General features: G+C 36.2%; 2 protein-coding genes across 2 annotated transcripts; both read right to left on the reverse strand.

The window, feature by feature from the left end:
• Window positions 1-15,168: 15,168 nt before the first annotated feature.
• LOC107027581 lies at window positions 15,169-15,720 on the reverse strand. Its single transcript, XM_015228713.1, has 2 exons — window positions 15,502-15,720; window positions 15,169-15,411 (listed from the first exon to the last, which is right to left on the reverse strand). Exons 1-2 carry the CDS (start codon window positions 15,718-15,720, stop codon window positions 15,169-15,171), a joined length of 462 nt encoding a protein of 153 aa, XP_015084199.1.
• Window positions 15,721-16,345: 625 nt separating this feature from the next.
• LOC107027582 lies at window positions 16,346-17,975 on the reverse strand. Its single transcript, XM_015228714.1, has 3 exons — window positions 17,811-17,975; window positions 16,787-17,164; window positions 16,346-16,738 (listed from the first exon to the last, which is right to left on the reverse strand). Exons 1-3 carry the CDS (start codon window positions 17,973-17,975, stop codon window positions 16,346-16,348), a joined length of 936 nt encoding a protein of 311 aa, XP_015084200.1.
• Window positions 17,976-27,168: the final 9,193 nt, after the last annotated feature.

Consider the following 27,168-nt stretch of genomic DNA (forward strand, 5'->3'; position numbering starts at 1 on the left):
AAAGACCCCAGAATTAACCACTGTCGGAATGTAGTGGTGAACCATGGACCCACTGTACGGGCTGTAGATCATAATACGGTCCAAATGGTGACCATAGATTTCACCTGCAATTTTTGAAAAATAGATTTCTGGTTTGTTTTATATACGAGGTGTTACATTATCTCCCTCTTGGGAACATTCGTTCTCGAATGATTAATAAACTAGATGAAATAGAGGGAGAGAGTTGCAATCCCTACCACTTAACACTGAGGACTTAGTTTGTGATTGAATTAAGTTCGAAGAACATGCAAATACGCTTAAAATGCAAGTACAAACTGAGGGAACATTATTCTGAGGCTGAATTCATGCATGAATGTCTGAAAAACTTAAGAGGAACTATTACCTAAAGCGGGAATGGAATTGGAAAAATTAGGTGAGGATACATGGCTTGTATGACTGCTTTTGATTCCCAAATAGCTCCCTCTACGGACTGACACCTCCACAGATGCTTGAATGAAGCGATCTCTTTGTTATCAACCTTCTAACTTGATAGTCAAGAATCTCAACTGGTAAATCCTCATAATAAAGAGTATCTTTCAGTGTCGCACTCTATAATGGCACTACAGAGGCTGGATCAAGCACACACTTCTTCAAGAGTGTGATATGGATGACTGTATGCACTGCTGCTAGTTCTGCTAGAAACTCTAACTCATATTCCACCTTGCAAACCCTTTGCATTATATTGTAAGGGCCTACATATCTATGACTGAGCTTTCCTTTCTTGACAAATCTCATCACTCCCTTCATAGGTGACTCTTTCAGGAAAACCTGATCATCTATTTGGAACTATAGTTCCTTTCTCAATACATCTGCATAAGATTTCTGACAACACTAGGTTGTCTTAAGTCTATCTATAATGAGTTACACTTTCTCCATAGCATAAAGGACTGAATCTGTCCCTATCAAAGCTGCTTACCTACTTCAAACAAACCAACAGGAGATCTATATCTATGCCCATATCATGCCTCATAAGGCGCCACCTAAATACTATGATGGTAGTTGTTGTTCTAAGAGAACTCAATAAGAGGAAGGTTATCATCCAAACTACCTTATAAATTGATCACACAAGCTCTCAACATATCCTCTAGGGTATGAATGGTAAGCTCTATATGTCCATCCATTTGTAGATGAAATTTGGTGCTAAGGTTAACTTGAGTACCAAGACCCTTATGAAATGATTTTAAGAAATGTGAAGGTGAACATAAGACCTGCATTAAAAATTATAGATAAAGTAACCTCATGCAATCTCAAAATTTCATTAATGTAAACATTGACATAGTGCTCCATCGCATTTGTAGTCTTGATCGCCAAAAAGCGAGAAGACTTAGTCATCCTGTGAATTATCACCGAAATGGAGTCATGTTGTCTGCGAGGTAAGCCTGTGATGAAATCCATATTGATAACTTCCCACTTCAAAGTAGGAATGTCGATCTCTTAAGTCACACCCCCTGATTTCTGATGTTCTACCTTGACTTACTAGCAATAGGGGCACTTACTCACAAAGTCTGCTATATCCCTCTTCATTCCATTTCACCAATAGACTTCATGTAGATCGCGGTACATCTTAGTGGCACATGGATTAATACAATATTTGGAGTTATGGGCTTCTGTAAAAATATGTTGTCTCAACTTACCCACTTCAAGAACACACAATCTACCATGGTAGTGAAGTACACTATCTCCCCCTTGGGAGAAAGCCTCCACTCTTTGATTATTGACTGCACCCTTAAGTTCAAGATAGATTTGATCACTGTCTTGATTTTCCTTAACATCTACTACCGAAGAAGATTTTGCCCTATTCAGAATTGTTACACCACTATCTTATATGCTCATAAGGTGAACTCCCAAGCAAGGAAGCGTATGAACATTCTTCATTAGTTCATTCCTTTCTTCCTCAACATGGGATACACTATCCATAGATAATATGCTAAGAGAATATGCTACTAAATTCGTCTTAATGCACCCATATATCATAATTCTTAAGAAACTCAACTCATCTCCTCTGGCAAACATTGAACACTTTATAGATGTACACATATTGAAGGATTTTATCTTCAATGAACACATCTACATGAACACCATGCAAGTAGTATCTCCAGATCTTGAGTGCAAACACCACTACTGCAAGCTCGAGGTCATGAGTTGGATAGTTCTTATCATGTACCTTAAGTTGTCTACAAGCATAAGCTATAACCTAAACTCGTTACATATGCACACAACCTAGACCAACTCTGGATGCATTACAATAGATAACATAACCATCTGAACCCTCTGGTAGAGTCTATAATGAGTTGTAGTCAATCTAGTTTTCAATTCTACAAAGCTTTCTCATAATCACGTGACAGTTGAAACTTTACCATCTGTTGTGTCAACCTAGTCAATGGTGAGGCTATGGATGAAAATCCTTCCACGGAGCATTTATAATAACTCTTTAGACCAAAGATACTTCTGATATCTCTAGCAGCGGTAGGTCTGACCTTTGCTTCACTGCTTCTATCTTCTGCGAATCCACTTGGATCCCCTCGCTAGATGTAATGTGACCAAGCAAAGCAACAAATTTCATTAAAAACTCACATTTGCTAAACTTAGAAAATAATTGGCGATATTTGAGAGTCTATAGAACAACTCTTAAATGACTCGCATGTTCTTCCTCGTCCCTAGAGTAAATGAGGATATTATCAATAAAGACAACAAACAAGCCCAAGTATTGTTAGAACACTCTGTTAATCAAATCCACGGAACATTTGTTATTCTGAATGACAAAACTACAAATTAATAATGACCATACCAAGTCCTAAAGGTTTTCATTTGAAAGTCACTATCTCTTACTCTAAGCTGATGATAACCTGATCTGAGGTCTATCTTTGAGAAAGGGCTAGCACCCTGAAGTTTGTCAAACAAGTCATCAATCCTGGGTATGGGATGCTTATTATTTATTGTGACCTTGTTTAAATTCATATAGTCAAGCACATCCTGAGAGAACTACCTTTCTTCTTGACATACAACATTAGTGCACCCTATGACAATACTATGTCTAATGAAACCCTTATCTATATGGTGTTTCAACTGCACTTTCAATTCCTTAAGTTCAACTAGAGCGATTATGTAAAGAGGAATAGAAATAGGTTGGGTATCTCGAAGGATATCCATTTCAAAGTTGATTTATCTTACAGAAGGGACTTTGGGAAGATTTTTTACAAAGACTTCTTGAAACTCGCTGAATACTGGAACAGACTCAACAGTTGGGGTTTCAGATCTAGAATCCTTTACTCAAACTAGAGGATAGAGATAAACCATAGAGATCAAATTTCTTGTCTTAAGGTATGAAATGAATCATCCCATATGTGCTAAGCTACTACCCTTCCATTCTACGATTGGTTAGTTTTGAAAATGAAAGTGAAAAATCCTAGTTCTACAATCGATTGAGGCATAATAAGAATGTAAATAGTCCATTCCTAGAATGACATCGAAGTGTACCATTTGTAACTCTACAATATCTACTGAGGTGACTTTCTGAGAGACTGTGACAGGGAAATTTATGTCTACCCATCTAGCTATAACTGGGTCACCAACTAGAGTAGAGACTGAGAAAGGTTCTGAGAGAGTTTCTAGACAAACACTGAATTTGACTGCTATGTAAGGGGTTACAAAGGAAAGAGTATACCCTAGATATAACGATGCATAAATATCAAGGTCAAAGACTTGTTATGTACCATTGACTACATCAGGGGAACCTTCCTGATCATAGCGAGCCTCAAGATCATACAACCTAATCTGGCACTAAACCACCTATACAAGATGAGTTACCTTGTCGAGTCAGGTGACTTGTTGGTTTTGCTGAATTTGTAGATTAAGCTTTACTATTACTACATCCTTGACCCTTTCTAGAAGGATAATCCCTCAACTTGTGACAAGACTAACCACACACAAATTATCCTTCCTTTCATGTGAGTCATTTTCCTGGATGGTTCTTACTACACTTAGGGCAAGTAGGGTAAGTTTTGTTGCCTGAAACACTTCCCTGAGACTTAGATCATGGTGCCCTAACCTTGTGATCATACTGATCCTTGGTGGATGGAATACTAGGTGATGAAGGGGCTGAGGTTGAAAATATCTGTTGACTCTGCGAGATATCTCCACCACCCGATTTATGCTTAGAATAGTCATAGTTCCCAATCCTATCCTTCTTATTCTCATTGGTATGTTCCCTAATATTATCACCCTCAACCTATTGAGCATGAGTCATAACCCTAGAGATGTTCATATTTCAAGGAACATAGCATTTTTGCACTCCGTTCACCAAAATTTAACACTGCATACAAGAAATTTTTCATCTGAGCCCTGGAGTTAGCAACCATGTGAGGATCGTACGTGAAGAGTTGGTTAAAATTGAGCCCATACTCTTGAACCGTCATTTTTTTCCTGTCTCCACTTCATGAATTTCTGAGCCTTTGTTTCTCTCAATTCTATTGAAAAAAACCTTTTGAGAAAGGTCTTACTAAAGCTTTCCCATGTAATTGGAGCTTCATTTGAGCCTCTATTATCCTTTCACTGAGTGTACCCAATATAAGCCAAATCTTTCAGCTGGTATGATGTCAACTCAACCCGATCATTCCAAGTGACCTACATCACCTCAACGATCTTCTTGATCTCATCCAAGAAATTTTAAGGATCTTCACCAGTTTGTGATCCTAAGAACATAGGTAGATTCATCTTTTCAAAGTCAAGCACCATTGCTACTGCTGATCACCATTAGCGTCCAAAGGAGATTGAACTCGATTATTATGGTTGGCCGCACTCTAAGCCAACATTTGAGTGGTTTTCCTGAATTCAACATAGGATAACTCCTGATCTAGGACTGGAGGAGCTTCGTTTGCATTCTGGACTTGCATTCCTAGCGTTTGCTCTAGAAGTAGTCATGATCTGAAATATAGAACGTCGAGTTAGAATGTAATTAGATCTTATATTACCCACAATAAGAGTAACAAGAAAGTGAAGTTTTTACTAAATCACTTCATAGCATCCCCACTTATGAGATGTGGTTCACTTCACATCCATGAAAACGACTCTACTTAGTGCGGCTTTTAAGACATCCTAGGAGAGTTAAATCTAGTGTTTTGATACCAAGTTTGTCACGCCCCGAACTACCCAGAGACGTAGACATGGGATCTACGACCACAAGTAATATTAAGCTAACCGTATTGGCATGATCATGAGCATACTAGAGATAATAAACTTATGCAGAAGATAATTCACAATTAAAATGAAAAGATGGGGAAACAAACCATATATTATAAGTGAGATATATGAAACTAATGTTTTTAATACAAAGAACATATTAACTCAATACCAAGGTGAAACTAACTATGTCCGAAAATACCCTCTAACTGACTAGAATTTGTGGGGTAGGCCCTAGCTAAGTCTAGAAAAAAACTAAATCTAATATAGGAAATAAAGTCATGACTATTATCCTCAGAGAATGACGACACACCACTGATTCTACTAAACAAAAGATTGGGAATCGATCCAAGAGTGATCTGGACGCTGAGAAAGTGAACCTACATCACGAGAAGATGTAGCGCACGTATGTGTCATTACATGAAAACTACTGAGCATGTAGGATAGAGTACAACTGAAATAAAACATATTTGAACAAGCACCAAAGCAAGTATAATATTTTGAACAGGATATAGTAAATGCTAAACTAACTTAATGCAATGACCAAATTTATAACATGTTGAGACTGAATATTGGCTGAACTCTAAATATGGTCAATACAATGGACCTGGAACTGATGGAAGCTTGTCGCGTTCTTTACTAGGGTTCTTGACTTTTTTCTCCTCTCTTACTTCTAATTTTCTAAGTTTTGATTAATGATTACTTAGAAAAGTTCTAGTTATGTTTATACACTTAACATATTAAAATCTCATGATTTAGGGTCCATACGACATATCATAGGGGTTCAACGAAGTAGGAAAACACCAAAAGACCCCTCAATAAACTATTGTCGGACTGATTGACGGATTGGACTTACGGGACTTCGTTTTATCAATGGTCCGTCGTTTGAGTCAGCTCGATAGACCTTCACTAAAATGAGCATAAATTTTTACTCGGAGGTCAATTTTAGCAATCTCGGTGGCCTTGTAAAGAGTATTAAATTATCTATCATATCATAGATCATAGGACACTTAATTCATTTTGTGGTAAGAGTTATGAAAATTTGAAATTGACTTAGTCAGCAATTTCCCCCTAACTAACTGCTAACCTTAACCTATGGTCATACCTACGGATTGTAGATCGAACGATAGTTCGTGTTGGTCATCTGTAGTTCATGTCAGAGGCTAGGTAACAGGAGTCTTCACCCACGAACACAAACCACGGACCGTGGTCTAACATATGGAACGTAGGTCTGTCTGTAGGTCTGGACATAGTCGATTTTTTAGCTGAGTTTTGGGAGGGTCTGCAGTGGTGAACCACAGAATCACACTACGGGCCATACAATAGGCTACAATCTGTAGATGGTAACTGTAGATTGTACCTGTATTTTCTAAAAAACTGATTTCTGGTCTGTGTTAGATATGGGGGTTACTATTGAAAACTATGAGAAAGAGCAGAAGAGGTATATCATTTAGAGAGATGATACCATTCATCTTTTGCAATGTTGAATATTCAAAATTAGAGGTGAATACTTGGAACAGAAGTGTTTTGAAGCCATGTACTGATATGATGATTTTGGCTATCCAAATCTTCTAAATGATCAATAAATTTTTCATTTGTTTCACTCTCAGTTTACTTTGGACAAATTAAATCACCTGTGATATATCACCACAACTTTCTATCTTTTGAAATTATGCATTTCTTTACACCAATAACGATAGTTAGATCCATTGAGAACATCGGAAATAGGTTGAGAACTATCATTCTTCTCCATGATATTAGCTCAAAAAAGTTTAATGTCAACAAACAAAAAAAAAAGAAGAAAAAGCCGAAAGGCGGAAGAGACCCAACAAAGTGATGAAGCAGTAACTCGATCAATAATATATTATGAGAAAAATAGAATAGTGAATATGGTTTTTGAAAACCCGAGGAGGCTCTGATACCATGTTACAAAATGAGATAGAGAAACACAAGAAAACTGTAGAATTGATAATTTTATTCATCAATGAATAAAAGAAACTACAATCATATTTATACATAAGATGTTAAGAAGCAAAAGGAAATAAAATACGTATAATGTCTAAATATATACTTTATCATACTTAATAGTTTTGAATATATACTATACCCATATTCAGAATGTCTATACAATATTACAAAATTTTATCATCCTTTTATAATGCCATCTCCCTTTCTGTGAAATTTAGAGCTCGTTGCTTTATTCAATTGTCAAACCATAAGCTTCAATTTCAACTTATGTTGCCACCATATATCATATTGTACTTCTTCCTTTGTTGCAACAATGTTTTCTCCAAATGTGAGTTGCTGAAATTGCAGGATAAAGCCTTTTGCAATATTTATTTTTTATGTATCTACTCCAAAGTGAGGTAGTCAGAGTTCCAAAACTCCATCATGGCTTTTCAAAAAGAACACTAGAAATATCATGCTATGTTCTCAATCAACTTCCTCTATTTTTTTTAAGGGTAAGAAATTTCTTCTCATTCTACCCAATGCTTCCCTCTATGACTTCAAGTATTACCCCAAAAGAATTTTACAAATATCTTATTCAATCCTTTAAAAATGCGCGTCTCTTGCAGCCCAAAGATAAACTTTTTGGGCCGGCAAACCCAATTTCCTACAATCTAACATAATTTAAGTAATTCATTATTTTAAGACTTCTACTGCACTTTGTTTTTGTCCTGGTCCATCTTCTTCCATGTATCTGTTGTATATAGTTACCGTATATCTTAGTACATCGGATGTATTTGTCAATGCATATAACATGTATTTACTTGATTTCCTACAGTCTTTTACTTCCAAGACCTGCATATCAGCCTCCAAATTTATATATTGGCTTCCATTCTGCTTCAATTGACCAAAGAATCGACTCGAGGGGAGAGTTTTGGGCCTCCATGGCACCTTGGCATGCAAAAAAAGTTTCAAGCCCCAAGCTACCCCCGAGACATGGACACGAAACCTAGGACCACAAGTGATCCCAACCTAACCTTGCTGGCATGATCATGAGCATATTAAAGATAATTAACTGGTGCGGAAGCTAAATCATACTTAAAATGAAAAGATGAGGAATACCCATATTCTATAACTAAGATATTTGAAAACAATGAGTTTAATACAAAAGAAATATTTACGCAATTATAAGCTGAATCTAACTATGTCTGACAACAGCCTTTAAACTAGACTAGAAATACTGGAACAAGCCCCAGCGAAATTTAGCAAAAGGTGAAACTAAATGACTAAAGATTTTAATGAAACTCATGACTGTTGTCCTCGGAGAATCAAGACTCACCACTGAATCTGCAGAACTGGAGATCGGGAAATCGATCTATGCGTGACCTAGATGCTGAGAACCTGAACATACATCACGAGAAAATGTAGCACACGTATGCGTCAATACTTGAAAGGTACTGAGCATGTAGGATAAAGTAAAGCTGAAATAAAACATAACTGAACAAGCACAAAAACAAGTATAATAATTTGAACGTGATGTGCTGATTTCTGAGCTAACTGGATGCAATGACAAATTTATAACTTTCTGAAACTGAATACTAAATATACTGATAAATGGTCAATGCAGAGAGTCTGACTGAATTGTAGGAGCTACTAATAACCGATAATAAACCACATGAGTTAAATGTGGAGTCTGATGTATACGACCCATCGAGAGGACTCAATATACCCTCCCAAAGGTATAAAGGCATGCTGGTGTGATCATTAAACTGATTGCCCACAGAGGGGACTTACAACCTACTAGGCTAGTAGTTTTGGGACTATTGGGTACGCTAAACCCTAGTCCAACTCGGTATTATGCTACTCCCATGAACATGCAAACTTTTCAATTGCAACTCTGGATACATCGCAATAGATCACATAACCATCTGAACCCTCTGGTACAGTCAAGACAGGAGCTGTAGTCAATCTAGTTTTAAATTCTGCAAAACTTTTCTCACAATCATCTGACCATTGGAACTTGACCATCTTCTGAGTCAACCTAGTCAATGGTGAGGCTATGGATTAAAATCCTTCCACGAACAATCTTTAATAACTTTCTAGACCTAAGAAACATCTGATATCTGTAGCAGAGGTAGGTCTGGGCCGTTGTTGCACTGCTTCTATCTTTTGTGAATCTACGCGGATCCCTTCGCTAGATACAATGTGACCAAAGAAAGCAAAGGATTGCAACCAAAACTCACATTTACTAAAATTAACGAATAACTGGAAATCTTTGAGAGTCTTCAAAACAACTCTCAAATGACTTTCATGTTCTTCCTCACTCCTAGAGTAAATGAGGACATCATCAATGAAGACAATAACGAACAAGTCTAAGTACTGTTTGAACACTCTGTTCATCAAATCCATGAAATCTGCAGGAGCATTGGTTAGTCCAACCGACATAATTACAAATTCATAATGACCATAACGAGTTCTGAAGGCTTTTTCCGGAATATCACTATATCTGTCTCTCAGCTGATGATAAGCCGATCTGAGGTCTATCTTTGAGAAATGACTAGCACCCTGAAGTTGGTCAAACAAGTCATCAATCCTGGGGATGGGATACTTATTCTTGATTGTGACCTTGTTCAACTATCTATAGTCAATGCACATTCTGAGAGAACCATCTTTCTTCTTTACGAACAATAGAAATACTAGGTCTGATGAAACCCTTATCTAGAAGGTCTTTAAACTTCTCTTTCAATTCCTTAAGCTCTGTTGGAGCCATTCTGTAAGGAGGAATAGAAATAGGCTGGGTCTCTGGAAGAAGATCCATTCCAAAGTCGATTTCTCTTTCGGGAGGGACTTTGGGAAGATCTTCTAGAAACACTTCTGGAAATTCACAGACTACTGGAACTGAATCAAGATTTGGGGTTTCAAAGCTAGAATCCTTAACCCGAACTAGACGATAAAGATAACCCTTTGAGATCATCTTAGTGGCCTTAAGGTAAGAAATAAATTGACCCATAGGAGCTAAGCTACTACCCTTCCATTTTAAGATTGGTTTGTCTGGAAACTGAAACTGAACAATCCTAATTCTGAAATCGACTGAGGCATAACAATAATGTAACAAATTCATGCCTAGAATGACATCGAAGTCTACCATTTCTAACTCTACTAGATCTGCTGAGGTGACTTTCTGAGAGATTGTGACAGGGCAATTTCTGTATACCCGTCTAGCTATAAATGGGTCATCGACTAGAGTAGAGACATATAAGGGTTCTGAGAGTGTTTTTGAACTAATACTTATTTGGACTGCTATATTGAGTTACAAAAGACAAAGTCATGTCTGTTGTCTTTCTACTGAGCGAACCATATGTGAGTCACATCCTTCAGTTTGTAGGATGCCAATCTCACCTATCACTACGAGTTCTAGACATCACACCAAATATTTTCTTGACCTTATCAATGAACTTCTATGGGTCCTTACCAATTTGCGACCCTAAAAACATAGGCAGATTCATCCTAACAAAATCACAAACTTTGCATTGTTCTGGTTGGTCATACTCTTAGCCAAAAGCTGAATTGGCATTCTGAATATCTTCATTTGAACTTCCTTATCTGGTACTACAGGAACTGCGTTAGCATTGCGTGCATTAGCATTCCATGCCTAAGCTCTATGAGAAGGAATGATCTTAAGCGCATAACGATGGATTAGAAAGAAGATCATACAATCGCACAATAAGAATATCAAGAAAGTGAAGTTTTCCTAAAACACTTCATAGCCTCCCTCTCATTAGATATGGTGCACTTCATACCAATGAAAAGGACTCTACTTAGTGTGGCTTTTCAGAAATCCTAGAACTCTTGAACCTAGTGCTATGATACCAAGTTTTGTTATGCCCCGAGCTATCCCCGAGACGCGGACACGGAACCTAGGACCACAAATGATCCCAAGCTAACCCTGCTGGCATAATCATGAGCATACTAAAGATAATTAACTGTTGCGTAAGCTAAATCATACTTATAATGAAAAGATGGGGAATACCCAATTCTATAACTGAGATATTTCAAAACAATGAGTTTAATACAAAAGAAATATTAACTCAATCGTAAGCTGAATCTAACTATGTCTGAAAAAAGCCTTTAAACTAGACAAGAAATACTGGAAAAAGCCCCAACGAAATTTAGCGAAAACTGAAACTAAATGACTAAAGATTTTAATGAAACTCATGACTGTTGTCCTAGGAGAATCATGACTCGCCACTGAATCTACTGAACTGGAGATCGGGAAATCGATCTATGCGTGATCTAGATGTTGAGAACTTGAACCTACATCACGAGAAAATGTAGCGCACGTATGCGTTGGTACTTGAAAGGTACTAAGCATGTAGGATAGAGTAAAGCTGAAATAAAACATAACTGAACAAGCACAAAAACAAGTATATTAATTTGAACGTGATGTGCTGTTTTCTGAGCTAATTGGATGCAATGACCAATTTATAACATGCTGATACTGAATACTGAATATACTAATAAATGGTCAATGCAGAGAGTCTAACTGAATTGTTGGAGCTACTAATAACCGATAATAAAACCACATGAGCTAAATGTGGAGTCCAGTGTATACGACCCATCGAGAGGACCCATTATACCCTTCCTAACGTATAAAGGCATGCTGGCGTGATCACTAAACTGATTGCCCACAGAGGAGACTTACAACCTACTAGGCTAGTAGTTCTGAGACTATTTGATACCCTAAACCCTAGTCCAACTCGGTAATATGCTACTCCCAATAAATTCTGTAAATTAACTTATTATATCTGAATTTCTGTAAATACTGGATAGCTTGAAAGTAAACATGAAAACTGAGAATGCAACAATTAATCTGGTAATTATGCATTTATAACTGAGGCATGTATATCTGAAGTGTCTGAAATATATGACCTAGCATGTGTAATTCAAGAACTAAAGAAATACAAAGTCGGGGTTATGAAATTCATGCGATAATCTGAGTAATAACATGATAATCTGATTTGGAACATATATTTAATAAATTCATGAAGTTATATCAAAGTTCAAGAAACCCTAGGTATAATCATGATAAAAGAATCAAGAACTTAATGAAACTAAGGACCCAATAGGTGAAAGGAACTCACTAGTGAAATCGCACATACCTGGTGATGAAATCCACAGAAAAATACTTAATTTTTGGGGTTGGAACTGCTGGAGCTTGTGGCGTTCTTGAACTAGGGTTCTTGAGCTTTTTTCTCCTCTCTTGCTTCTAATTTTCTAAGTTTTTATTTAATGAAATGACTTGTATATGTTTTAATTATGTTTCTAGGTTTAAACTGACTAATATCTGATGATTTAGGGTCAAAACGACGTCACTTAGGGTTTAAACAGAGTGGGATAGGTCAAAAAGACCCTTGGGAAGGTTGCTGTCGGGCCTCACGACGGCCAGGACTCACAGTCCGTCGGGCGCCCAACACCCCGTTGTTGGGTCCGGCGTGAGGGCCTGTTCGACAGGCCTTTAGTAAAATGGGCACAACATTTTACTTGGAGGTCTGATTGTAGCAAGGTTGGCGGCTATGGAAATATAATTCAATTATCTATCTGTGGTTAGGTCATGGGAGACCTAATTCATTTTGTGATAAGAGTTATGATCATTTTAAGTTTACCCAACTGCATTTCCCCTTAACTTGCTTCAAATTTTCCACCTACGATCCGTAGGTTCACCTACGAACCATTCTGTATCCATAGCTCTTTTCAGAGAGTGGTTGAAGGGTGTATTGATCGATGGTCACTGACTACGGACCGTCGTTTGACCTACAGACCGTAAGACCGTCAGTTGTCCAAGACATAACCAATTTTTCTAGGCTGAAATTTTTGGGAGTTTCTAATCCCACCGACGGTTGTGCAGGACGGACCGTGGTTCAGGCTACGGTCTGTCGATGCCACCGTTGGTAGCACCTACAGATTTTTCTGAAAAACTAATTTTTGGTCTGTTTTGGGTATGGGGTGTTACATAAGGAGATTTTGAGTCCAATTAGACTCTCATGGCGTTTTAAAACAATGCAAAGAGAGGAATACAAATCAGTATTTGATTAGAAAACATTTGACAATTAATAAGGCATACACGTAGTATAAACTCATATGATTAGTAGACATAAACCTACACACATCATTAATCATAAGATAATAAAGAAACAAACAACTAACAACAATCTCATAAGATAAAAGAATGGCAATCCAAAGTAGAAAATCATCATGTCAATATTGAAATATTTGGCAGCTTGTAAGAACAAACAAATACAACCATTTTCGAGAGGTGAGGCTTTATACTAACGATCAATCTGTTTGAGATATTCAAAAGTCAAGCAATAATGTGAACAAACACAACTGGAAAGTATTGGAGCATGCTAATCAACCAGATACATTCTAAAATATAACAAAACATGGGAAGATTTGATCGAAACATAGCTTTAGCTAGGTCAATAACGCAACAACATATTTTATCAGAAAGAGGAGTAACACTTATCTATTTTCAAATACTAAAATGACAACTCGGTATCACCATTAAGGAAATGATCAGAAAGTGACAACAACACAATAATCAAAACCAAAAACTTCATACAACACAAACACGAGATGAAGATGAATTTAATAAAGAAAAATGGAAATTACCTCTTTCTGAGCAGCGACTAGGACGAAAATCAAGATAAGATCATTCCAAAGAGAGAAATTAGCTCAAATGAACTCCAAGCAGGGAATGAGAAAGTAGACTCCAAAAAAAATTAAACCCTAAACCTCCGTATTTTCTACAAATATTTTGTATGTATATTTTTTCTTCTATCCACCTTTCCTCTGTTTTCTTTTTCTACCTTCTAATGCTTCAAAACAATAATCATAATTTAAAATAAATTGATTAACTAGAAAAATAAAATCTTTTGAAATGAATATCACGGGGCTCTCCCTTAAAAATAATCATAATTAGTTTACTACACATCATTGTCTAATTGTTTTAACCATCTGAATAAGATGAGCCTCTCCCTTAAAAACATAAGCCCAACTTAGATCTACCACTTTGATGACTACTCTGCTATTTTATTCAACACAGATAGTTGGTCTTAACTAACACAATGTTACATCATCATAAACACCCTTCTAGTTAAAGTATACTATAACTCATCATGACTAGTAACTACTAATCTACCTTCTATCATGAAATTTATACAAACTCATCACTTTTTAGCGTACCCATCAGGGAAAACTCCTCAGTAATAACTTTTTGGGGGCATGCCTGCAACAACATAATTTGCCTCATATCACTATGTTCCTTTATTGTATTACTATATCTCTGCATGCATTCTTTTAACTTTAGGAACTCATTCTACTACGATTATAACATTATTGTTCATACTATCTATTCGGAAGAAAATACTGCCCAAGCTCTAAAACACACTTCTTTATATGGATCTCAATCAAAACAAGATTTAGATAATAGATATGTCATACTTGAGTAAATCCTAAGAAACAAAATCTGTTTTTTTCCACGGTTCAACGGGGTTGTCCTTCGCTAAAAAACCGAAAAACAACTATCAAGGAACCCAAAACGAATAGAGAGCACAACCAAAAACTATTTACAAATATGCACCTGGTTGAAACAATCCTCTATCCAAATAACAAACGATGTTTGCATACCATGGTAGTTTGGTCACCTCTAGCGCCAATAGTTTTTCATCAGGGAATTCCTTCCTAATCTTACCGTGCTCTCCCACATGCGACAAACACTCCAATCTTTATAAATGGTCTACAATTTGGTTTTCAGAACCTCTTCGGTCCATTAATTCGATATGAAACTCTTGCATTATGAGAATTCACTTGATTAACCGTTGTTTTGCATCCTTCTTGTTGAAAAAGTACCCGATAGCTACATGGTCAGTATAGACAACAACTTTAGTACCTACCAAGTAAGATCAAAACTTTTCAAAAGCATAGACCAAGGTTAGAATTTCTTTTTCAGTCATTGTGCAGTTGGTTAGGGTAACCATCCAGTTTTTTGCTTGCATAATATATGAAGTGAAAAACCTTCTCTTTCCTTTGAACCAACACTGCTCCCACAACCACATCACTTGCAATACAGATCAGCTCCAAATGAAGGTCCCAGTTTGGAAAAGTTAGGATTGGAGCTTCTATTAGCTTCTTCTTCAAAGCTTCAAAATCTTGGATGCATTTATCATCAAACACAAATTTCATCTCCTTCTGTAGGATATTTCACATGGGTCTTTCAATCATATAGAAATCCTTAATGAATCTCCTGTAAAAACCAGCATGACCCATTAAACTTCGCACTCTTTTACCAAAAATTGGAGGAGGTAGCTTTTCAATTACTTCCACTTTTGCACGATCAACTTCCGGCTCTCTTTTTGACACATTATGGACCAACACAATACCTTCCTTCATTTCCCAGTTTAGGACGATATTAGTTTCGTCACATCTAGCTAATACCCTGTCTAATTTCTCCAAGCACATGTCAAAATACTCCCCAAAGTCTAAGAAGTCATCATCCATTAGTATCTCCACAAAATCTTCAATCATGTAAAGAAAGATAGCCCTCGTGCATCTTTCAAAGGTTGTTAGAGCATTGCATAACCCAAATGACATTCTTTTGAAAGCATATTCCTATACGGTAAAGTGAATATAGTTTTCTCCTAATCATGTGGTGTAATCATTGTATCCTTAATAATCATCCAGGAAACAATAATATTCTTGCACAGCTAACCTGGACAACATCTGACCAATAAATGGCACCGGGTACTGATCCTTTCTGGAGGCTTCATTGAACTTTTTGTAATCCATGCATATTCACCATATTGTCACTGTCCTAGTTGGAATAAACTCATTCTTTTCATTTTTTATCACCATCATGCCTCCCTTTTTAGGCACACAATAAACTGGTTAACCCACTTGTCCGAAATTTTGTTTATATATCCGCATCTAATCATTTAATCATCTTCTTACGCACCACATGTTTCATCACTGGTTTATTTAGCACTGAGGTTGCACAATTGACTTGTGACCTTCATCCATAAATATCATGTGCATGCATAGAGACGGGCTGATGACATGTATATCAACCATCTTCAAACTATTCGCCTTTTTGCCTCTTCCTCAATATTTTCACAGATGCCTTAACCTACAATTCTGACAAATCAGAAGAAAGGATTACGAGTAAAGATTCATTGACACAAAATAATTCTAACTTTGGTGCTTTCCCAATTGACAGCTTGGAAGGTGGTCCCTCAACTTTGTTTAATGGCTCCACAAACTTAATAAGCATACTCACATTTGGGACATTTAGGACGTTAGCAAACTCTTGGTATTCAATATCTCCCTCAATGTCTTTCGCAATGACTGTGATTGCCGATAACTTCTCATATATTGCAGGAAACTTTATTTCCTTGTAAACATCAAATACTTCGACCTTGTCATGAGACCTCATTGTTAGTCTACCTTCTGCCAGATTAACCAATGCATCTCCCATTGCTAGGAATGGGCATCCAAAAATAAATGGGACCTCGAGATCAGGCTAAAAATCCAAAATGATAATGTACACACTGAAAATAAGAGTTCCCACTTGAACCAAGACATCTTTGATAACGCCATCGTTCCTAGACACTGAAAGATCAACTAATTGCAAAATAATGGTTATGGGTTTGGTCCTTCCTATTCCCAATTTGATAAACATGGAAGTAGGGATGAAATTGATACTTGCGCCTAAATCACACAAACCACTTGCCTCAACACATTTGCCAATTTTCCTCTGAATAGTGAAACTCACTGAATCTTTGAACTTGGTTGGCAGCCCATTCTTGATCCTCGAATTGCACTTCTCAGTGAGTGCTACTGTTGCATACTCATTCAATCTACTCTTATTGGCTACCAAATCCATAATATTTTTGGCATACTTAGGAATTTCTTGCAACACATTAATCAAAGGGAAATTAACATGTACCTGCTTGAGTACTTCAGTGAACTTACTAAAACATTTCTCCTCCTTTTGCTTAAAAATTTTATGTAGAAATGGAGAAGGTGGTTTTACTCTTAGTTCCTCATTTACCCTTTGTTCACTTTGTTTGGATTCATCTTCATGTTTTACTTTTTCTTCAACGACTTATATCTTTGGCGTCAACTCTTCCAATGGACGACAACTACGAGTACACAAAACATTTACCTACTTCAGTTTTGGATCGGTATTTCGCACCAACCCCCCTTGTGGTCGGGAATTTCGGGCACTAGCAAACTGCCAAAACTGCTTTTCTAAATTTTGAGTAGCAAATTGATTGTTGCGAACAACTGCCGCCAATTTAGCTTGATGTTCCATGATTTTTTTCAGCGTGTCCTCCATACACATATCACCTTTCTTGGCAACCTGTTGATTACCTTGATTTTGTTGTTTTCCATGGCTTTGGTGATGGTACTGTTGACCATTACTCTGTGGTCTATATCAGTTCTTTCCTTGATGTTGGTTTTGATTTCCACCCCATGAAAAGTTTTGGTGGTTTTGCCAACTCAAATGTAGATGTTTCGATAGCTTCAGTAATTTCCTCCTCGCTGATTATTACCAACTAAATGAACAAATTCTTGGTTTTTTCACATACCTCAACACTGTGATCTCCACCTCCACATACTTCAAACCAAGCTTGTGGTTTATGTACCATATTAACTTGTGTTTGTTCTCGTCCTAGTGACATGTTGCTAAAATGGGTAGTAATCATATTCTGGATTGATGCAATCTGTTGAGAAAGGGTTGTAACTGCATCCATTTCCAACATTCCAGTAATCTTTTGTAAGACCGGTTTAGCTCATCCATCATTCCACTCGAGGTTACCTTGTGAAATTCTATTATGCAATTTAAACAAGTCAACATATTTCTTCTCCAAAACATTTTCCCCCTACTGCAGAATCAAGTAAGTTTTTGGTGTTTGATTCCAACCCTTCAATGAAGGTATGGACCAACACTTTGTTAACTTGATGGTGATGCGGACAACTTTGCAAAAGAGACTTCATTCTATCATGAACTTGTTACAAGTGCTCCCCTCTTTTTTGTCAGAAGCTCAATATGTCGCTTCTCAGCTAGGTAGTTTTACTGGATGGAAAAAACCTTATGAAAAACTTTTTGACAAGATTATCCCATGTTGTTATGGAATTTGGAGGCTCACAGTTCAAACATCTTTTTTCTTCGCCTAGCATATAAAAAGGGAATAGTGTGAGTCTCACATAATCGGAGTTCACTCCAATTGGAGTGCATGTGTCACTGATCTTGAGGAAATTCTGAATATGCACTCGTGGGTCCTCATATTATGGACCAGTGAAATAGTCATTTGTGTGTAGTAGTTGCTCGATGTTCAGCTTCAATTCAAACCTCCCACCAAGTGAATGTTTCTGAATACTTGAGATACCATTGGTAGTTTGTGTGACTTCCACAACCCTCAATTTCATTTCTGCCATTTGTATCAGTCGGTCTTAATCCTTCCTTTTTACAAGAGTCTCTGGTTCCCTTGTCACTCGAGGAACAAGACAGGTGGGTCTTCTTCGAATTCTCCATTAATGAAAAAATATCTCTAGTTTAGATAGAGGCTCTACCAAATCCTGGTCGTCTTCCCATGCGAAAACCTAACACCACCTACAAAATAAGAAGCCAAGATCAAGTTGTCAACACTTCTAGAAATAATTTATACACTTAAAAATTAGATATATACCGATTTAAAATTCCCCGGTAGCGGCGCCAAAAACTTGTCTCATCAAAAAACACGCAAGTGCACGTCGTCATCATGTAATACAATGACTTTTTAAAGTCGAATTATCAAACCCAAATGACTTGAAATCATCACAAAACAATTCAGTTACGTCTAAACTAAATTTAATTCAGTTTCAAATACTTTTAGAAATTCGTTTATCACTACTACTACTCATTAGACACTATAAAAAATTAACTACATTAATCCAAAAGTTTAAAACACGACAATCTCAAAATTAGGAAATGTATCCCAGGGTTGTAAGATAGATCAATTTTTGGTATAATATTGATTTGTTCTAGTATTTGACAGGTTAACCTCATTATGGATGAGTAAGGTTTATTTTACGATCACGGTCTTTTGACCTCTAATCACCTACCACCATTGACAATCTAACTAATTGTTGAGCAGGGTTAGGCATTAACCAATGACAACGCATTTAGCATTGATCTTGCATAACAACCAAGTGTGGTGTATAAGTATAAGAATATACTACATATAAAATATTCTAGAATTTACCCTATAATTAACACACTTCTCACATTCCTTGGCCTATCCCAGTATTCATCTTCCGAGTTCAAGAGTGGCCAACCAGTTTATTCTAATGTTTATCAAACATTAAAATAGTAAAACAAGAATACAAGCACAAATCACTATAAAACCCTTCTCATACTAGAAATAAATTGTATTAAACCATAAACCATAGCTAACACCCTAGAATAGGGGACTTTAGCTACACAGAGCACAAATATCAAGAACCAATGTTTGTCATTTACACAAGAATTTACCAAGATGAATTAGGAGAAGAAAAACACTAGAAAATATAACAAAATCTCCTAAAATGTGTGATCCCGTCTTTTAGGAACTTGATTCCCCCCAAAATAGCACATTTATACTATTTATAGTCTTGAATAAAAAACATGTGGCCTATTGATGGTGTCCTGGTATGTGACGCGGACCTGTTCCCTCTCCTAAAGTTTCATTCAGCTGAAACCTCTCCGCGACGCGCTCCTATCGCACACTCCACTGCTAAGTGGAATGACTGTTTTTTATATGCGTAATAGCTCCGCGACGCGGAGGAACTCCCTCGTAGTGTATTTCCATCTTCTTGTCCACTTTTTCTACACAACTGAATCTTCTTTTTTTCGATATCTATATAGGTGCCCTCTTTGGCTAATTTTTCTTTTATTTCACCCCAAAACATCTATTCATATTGGTTAGAAGAAGCGACATCAAAAGACTCTCAAAGGTTAATTCTAACACCGAAAATGCTCTCAAACTTAGCTATCTATATGGGATAAATTGGTAATTAGGCGCATATAAACAGCCAAGATCAAGAGGCTGGGAGTACATTTTAATTTTAGCTTGTAGGCACAATTCTTATTAATAAAAGTGCATTCTTTTGAATCTCTACATAAGCTCACTCACAAGTTTCTCATAAGCCCCTCTATATTCTCATTACTTTCTAGAGACTTTGCTGAGAGTAACTCAGCGATAATGATCTAGAATTTCGTTTTCAACTATCTTGAGTATGAGGGGTAGTCAAATGGATTTGACAAACACATGAAATTGAATAAGTTTCTTATGACATAGTTTTATTTCATCATATAGAGTATGAACGAAGGGAAACTTTCTTCAATGTGTGTAGTATATCATTTATATAAATGGGCCCTCACAACTATAAGTAAGATCCTACTTACATGACTTCAGATCTAGCCTAGCGTACATTAACTCTGCTCTCAGATACCAACTTTTTCACACTCCGAGCCTACATCCTGGACGTGGCTGATACTTGACCACCGTTTTTTATCCCAAAGTAAACATTTGGCTTCGATGACTACTAAGTGAAAAACCCACTCAAGCAATAATAGACTTAAAGTAGAGTTTTGAAAATTTAAACTCAAGTATATATTCAACTCCTTTGTCTATAAAATACTTAATAACATAAGTATAATAGTTAAAAAAAAATTTCAAGTAAAAGTATATATTGAAAGACTCCTCAACTTTATTTATCTATAAAGTCTCTAATGTTTAAGATAGGTTTCAGCGCAAGACCTATGACTTCTTAAAACAATCAAATTAAAAGTAAATGTGAAGTAATCTTGAATATAAGGAGATTCACTAAAAGCTATGTGGATGATAGAGTAATCTCAATGAAACACATATTGATGAGCATGAGAACTTGTATCTGCATCATAAAAGAATACTGGTAAAATGAGATAAGTACATCTGAATGTACGAGTACGTATTATAATTGAAGCAAAATAGCAGTATGAAAGGAATGCAATAAATATTAAAAAAATTCAACTAATGTAATTAATTAAAGAAATGAAATTGTTTGATATTAAAAATAAAACTTAATCATCTATGAAACATAACTTAGTAAGTGATATATAAAAATAAATTTTAATTTTAATGGAATATTCTCTAGTCGACAACCATCACTTTGATCTACGTGATGATACATTCTTGTCCACGCTGGCAGAACTTTACTATATGGGATATAGGACGCTTCAACTAAGTGGATCTACTAAGCTCTGCAGAAGAGACTAAGGATTCATCCAAAAAGGTATGTTCTTATACAAGTGTTTGCAACACATGATTTATAGGGGCTCTGAGTTGATTGAACTCTCACTCATATTGGTGCTTAATACTACTCCGTATAATATATACTCTTGCTCAAATGTATAAAATCATTTCTCTTTCTCTAGTTTGAAATAATTTCTCAAGCTAGCCTTTTAAAGAGTTATTTGCTTTGAAATATCTCTTCAACTTATTGCTCATGTAGAAAACAATGTTTCTCTTTGTTCAAAGTAAAAATACTTTCTTTTGGTTGAGATAATACTAAGAAAAAACCCATTTAAGAATTCGTAACTCAACAAGAAAACTCATCTCAAGAGTACTCATTTCATAGAGTTCATGCTGAGACATAGACATGATCCAACCAACTCAAGAGTCACAATGCATAACATAAAATTTTAGAATAGAATTTCCAAAAAGAGTGAGAAACTCAAGAAGTGAAAATGAACTAATCTCAACAAAACTCAAATCTAAGGATTGAATCCAAGATTACCCTTTTACTAATTAAAAAAAAATGTAGGGAATGAAGACGAACTAGTTTAACAGTATGTTAGTCTTACATACCTGGAAGAATGAGTTTTTTTAGGCACAATCGATAAAACTCGAAGAACGCTTGAAACCTATCTCTTGAGACCTTGTTATAATATCTTGAAGTATTAATGAAAGTAAAATAATTGATTTAACACTTTATAAGCCCTTAATTAGGTGTAAAATATCGTGATTTAGACATAGAATGACGTAGTTTAAATACCAAATGTATAGGAGAAAGACAAAAATGGCCCAACTTTTAAAATTATCAAGGTGATTTAAAAGAAAGGTTTCGCAGACCGTTTAAGAATTCACGGTCCATTAGCCTTCAACGGTCTGTATAGAAGGCCATTGAACATCACTTGCCCGACAATACTTCCCTAAAAATGATATAACTTGTTTCTCCAAAATAATATATAGGAAAATTTGGTGGTGTTTCAAAGAGTAAAGAACTTTAATTGGATAGGTCATGGGCCACATAATCCATTATGTGCTGAGAGATTTGATTGTTTGAAGTTGATCCAAAACGTAAAAATTTATGGGTGACTTGTATGGAGCCACAAACAGAAGTACAAGCCACTACGGGCGGTCTAGGGTCTCATCTGGGTGAACCCCTTCTTGGCATCCTTTGACAGTTGGCCACAACCCTAAACGAGTCGTGGTCCCCTAAACTGTAACACCCTTTATCCAAAATAGGCTAAAAATCAGCTTTTAAGAAAAATTGCAGGTGCAATAAACGCTCACCATCTACGGATCGTAGTCTAATGTACGACCCATACTGTGTGTCTGTGGTTCACCACTATAGCCCCTCCCAAAACTCAGCTTAGAAATTTGACAGTCTATAACCACGGACAAACCGACGATCTGTAAGTCAGAATACTTTTTGTGGTCAGTGAATCTGGACCAAGATTCTTATTACCCAGCCTGTGACATAAACTGCGACGACCAACACAAACCGTTGTTCAATCTACTGTCTGTAGGTGAAGGTTAGTAGTCAGTTAGGGGGAAAATTCTATTGGTTCACTTCAAATGGTCAAAACAAATTATGTGTCCTATGACCCATATGATATGATAGATTATTGAATTATCTTTCCAAGACAACCGAGTTGGCTAAAATTGACCTCTGATAAAAAGTTATACCCGTTTTAGTGAAGGAATGTCGAGCAGACTTAAACGATGGACCCAAACGAAGGACCATCGATTGAACGTCGGACCGTCAGTCCAGGTCGTCGATTGCTCAAATAACAATTGTTTCAGGGTTTTTTTGGTTTTTCCTAGTTCATTTAGCCCATAAAATACGTCGTTTAAACCCTAAATCATGAGACTTTTGTCAGTTTAATCCTAGAAACATAATTAAAACATAAAAACGTTTAAATCATTAATCAAAACTTAGAAAAATAGAAGCAAGAAAAGAGAAAAATGTCAAGAATCTTTTTTCAAGAACACAACAAGGTTCCATCAGTTGCAGCCCCGTAATCTAAAGAGTTTTTCGTGGAATTCATCGCCATGTATGTGGGTTTTCACTAGTGTGTTTCTTTCCCCCATTGGTTCCCTAGATATCAGTAGGATTCTTGATTCCATTATCATGATTAGTCCTAGGGTTCTAGTTTATGAAGCGTCTTAACAAAGTCGATTTCGTATCACAAGAAAACCTCTAGTAAAGGATGAGAATTAGCACTACAAATGATAATGTGTGAATTAATACAAACAAAGAGAGGGAGTTTTATATAGAAATAGACGGCAGAAAATGAGGGTTACCAAACTGTAGATGGGCTTGATAATACTCTTAGTAAGAATCATACCAACATAGGGTTTATTAAGAGCAGTGTCAAGCCCACCTACAGTTTGGTAACTCCCATTTTCTCCCTCCTATTTCTATATAGAACTCCTTTTTTTTAGTATTATTCACAAATTATTATTTGTAGTGCTGATTCTCATCCTTTAGTAGAGGTTTTCTAGTAATACAAAATCGTCGTTGTTAAGACACTTCATAAAATACTTTTGGATTTTTTAGAGTGGATACGAATTTAGTGGTACTATGTGTATTGGATGGAGAAAGGATTTCCTATCCCTTAAAAACTTTAGTAGTGAGAATTTAATTTTTATAAAAATAAGTGATATTTCATTTTCTAAAAATGTCTTCTTTTTATTTTTCCAATTATAGAAATCCTATTTCCGTGGTACTCAATCAGGCTACCCCCTAGGAGTGACACAACGTACTTGACTCCGAAAAGGTCCCATACAAGCCCTTAACGTATCATCATTACATAAGATATAAGAATAATGCGGAAAAGACTTTTACAATAAAAGTACAAATTTCTTCATCTATGAAAAATATGAAGCTAGACTTGTCTCACTGCACCATCTATACATAAGAGCACGAAAGTTAGGACTCAGCCCTTACATCAATAGTAAGTCTTATGATAAGAAAATACAATATAGTCCTTAACAAGGAAAGTAAGCTAGAACTAGAATTAATAACATCCCGCACACGAAATTGAGGTCTCACCAAAACAAGGAGGTAGCAACCCAAGTTTTTTTCAACAATGGACTAAGAGCACCTCAACGTCCAGAACCTACACTCATAGGAGATGTAGAAGAGGAGGGGTTGGTACAAAAGCACTATGAAAATATGCATAAAATATTTAATATGCTAAAAAATACATTTTAGTGAAAATAATGCATTTATTAAGTACGAAAAACATTTTTGCACAAAAGGACATAATACAAGTCATAATAGCCTTCTCATATGATTTTTCATAACATTGTAGGGCCATCACCTTAGCAACCCTAAAAGCATACTTGTGCAATATATAGTTTGAATCCCATCATACCAACTATACTAAGTATCCATTTAGAATCACCTTAGTTACACATATCAACTTTAGATCCCATCATAATCTAAATTTCTACTTAAAGGAATAACCCTTTTTATAACATATACATAAGGAGAGTCATATCTTAACAACAAACCATTCAACGTATATCATACCTTCATGTCTTATCATAGCATCATGGACTTACCCATAATTTCCTTCAAAGACTACTAGTGTAATGTAAAAAGTGAAGTGTCATACCCCCACTCCTACTAAGTAGACTTATCATGAAATCACTAGTACGGTTCAAGTCATATTCATTATCTTATTACATAGGTAGAATTAACTTAACCGACATAGAGCTTGTAAGGTACATGGAATCTAGTGTCATATAAACCCTCACCGAAAAAAGGTGTCCTACTTGCCTAAGGTAGAACAAAATATATATAGTTATAATGTGGATCCACTAGCTAAGACCTATGCAGGCACATTGCTATGAGAGAGGAAGATTTCTTCTAGAAACCCTTCCGATTGAACTAGTGGGAGAGTTTCCATCTTATTAGAGCATATTTAGAACACCTGTCCTAAACTAGAGGCACGGTATCTACCTCATCAGTTCTAAGCATTATTCTCCAATTTATACATGGTTAAGGTGAATTGTAATTTTATATGTGAAGGATTACATTACCCTTCACTCAACCCAACTCATACATAGCTCATGGATTCAACATGGTGACAACTACCATTCACCTTAGAATCATTATATAATCATAGTCATGTGTTGTAAACGAAACTAGACTTTCGGCAATACGATTATCTCACACCTTAGACATTGGATTTTCACCTGGAACATAACTTCATACATAAATACATTAAAGTAAGAACCTCCACCTTTCAAGTGGATCAAACAATTCATATATAAGAATCTTGGACGAAGGATTACTTCATACATTGCCTTCAAGGCCATAATTCAAGAATCAACACTTAAAATTTTTACTTCAAGGGTCATAGATCATATCTTGAAATTAAAATTAAAATGACTACTATAAGCATGTAATAAACAAGATTAATTACAAAATTCACATACATACTAGTCCCACATATTTATAATTCACAAATAAGCCCATCATAATTTTCATAAAGTTGGGGGTATGGGAAAACACATGGGTTCAAGGGAAATTTAGCAACAAAAACCCTAATTAAACGTAATTTTAATTATAACATAGGATAATGAACTTGTAGAAACGTTTCTGAGTAGAACCCAAGGTTAGGATCAAAACTCTATTTTTGAACAAATTCCCAATTTAATAATAGTAGAGGAAGGGCTTCATGGGGAAAGAAATCCCATGAATGATAGTTCCCATACCTTGTTTGAAGCTTTACCACGAAATGGGATGAAAATCTCGGAGCTTGAACCCTAACCTTGAAGCTTCTGGTGTTCTTCAATAGAGGAAATTTGTAGAGAGAAATATTTTAGAGAACTGGGTTTGGGAGAAGATTTTTGGGTCTTTGAGTCTTATAAATGTATGAAAAAGACTAAAAACCTATTTATATTTTACCCCTAAACTACTCAATACACACGCTCATTAATTTGACTTAAAAGTAAAAGACTAAATTAACCTTCATTAAAATAACATGTCCTTGTTCAAGAGCCGTAAGGAGCACCACGATTCGTGGTGCTTGTCATCTGGGTTAGGGCACTATCCTCTTCAAGCTTTCCAATTCCTACAAAAACTAAGTCAAGTTCTTGAGTCCCCCTTCCCCTCATCGAGTGAAACACGACCCGTTATGATGCCCGTAGTGCTTTGAGTAGTAACTCCCCTTAATGCCCCATTTCCTACAAAAATTAAGTGATTCTCAAGCCCGACCTCACGAGTCGTGGAGTGGACCATGACCCGTGGTCCCCTTGTGAGGGTTGGGTAAATGTCTAGGACACTTGGTAATTCTCTATCTTTGCCAAGGAAACTCCACAAAACCTTCCACTCACCGTGGTGGTGGTTGTGGCGCTTTGAAGGAATAGCTCCAAGTTTGGGGCAACTTTGGCTTGCCATTTTTCCTTGATACTCCGCTTTCAGGCCTTGACTCCTAAGCCCCCTAATATGATTAGATGGTATATTAACTCAAGGAAAATTCATTTTATTAAATTTGACTTTATGTTTAGGCTCTAGTTCAACCTATCATTTTCTAGAGTGTTACAAAATACCTGGGGGGGGATTTAGTTTTGGAGTGGTGCATTCAAGATTAAATGTTCTTTGTTCTAGGATTAATGTTTACATTCAAATATATATATATATATA

This window comes from Solanum pennellii, chromosome 8 (genome assembly GCF_001406875.1).
Source record: "Solanum pennellii chromosome 8, SPENNV200".
NCBI lineage: Eukaryota > Viridiplantae > Streptophyta > Magnoliopsida > Solanales > Solanaceae > Solanum > Solanum pennellii.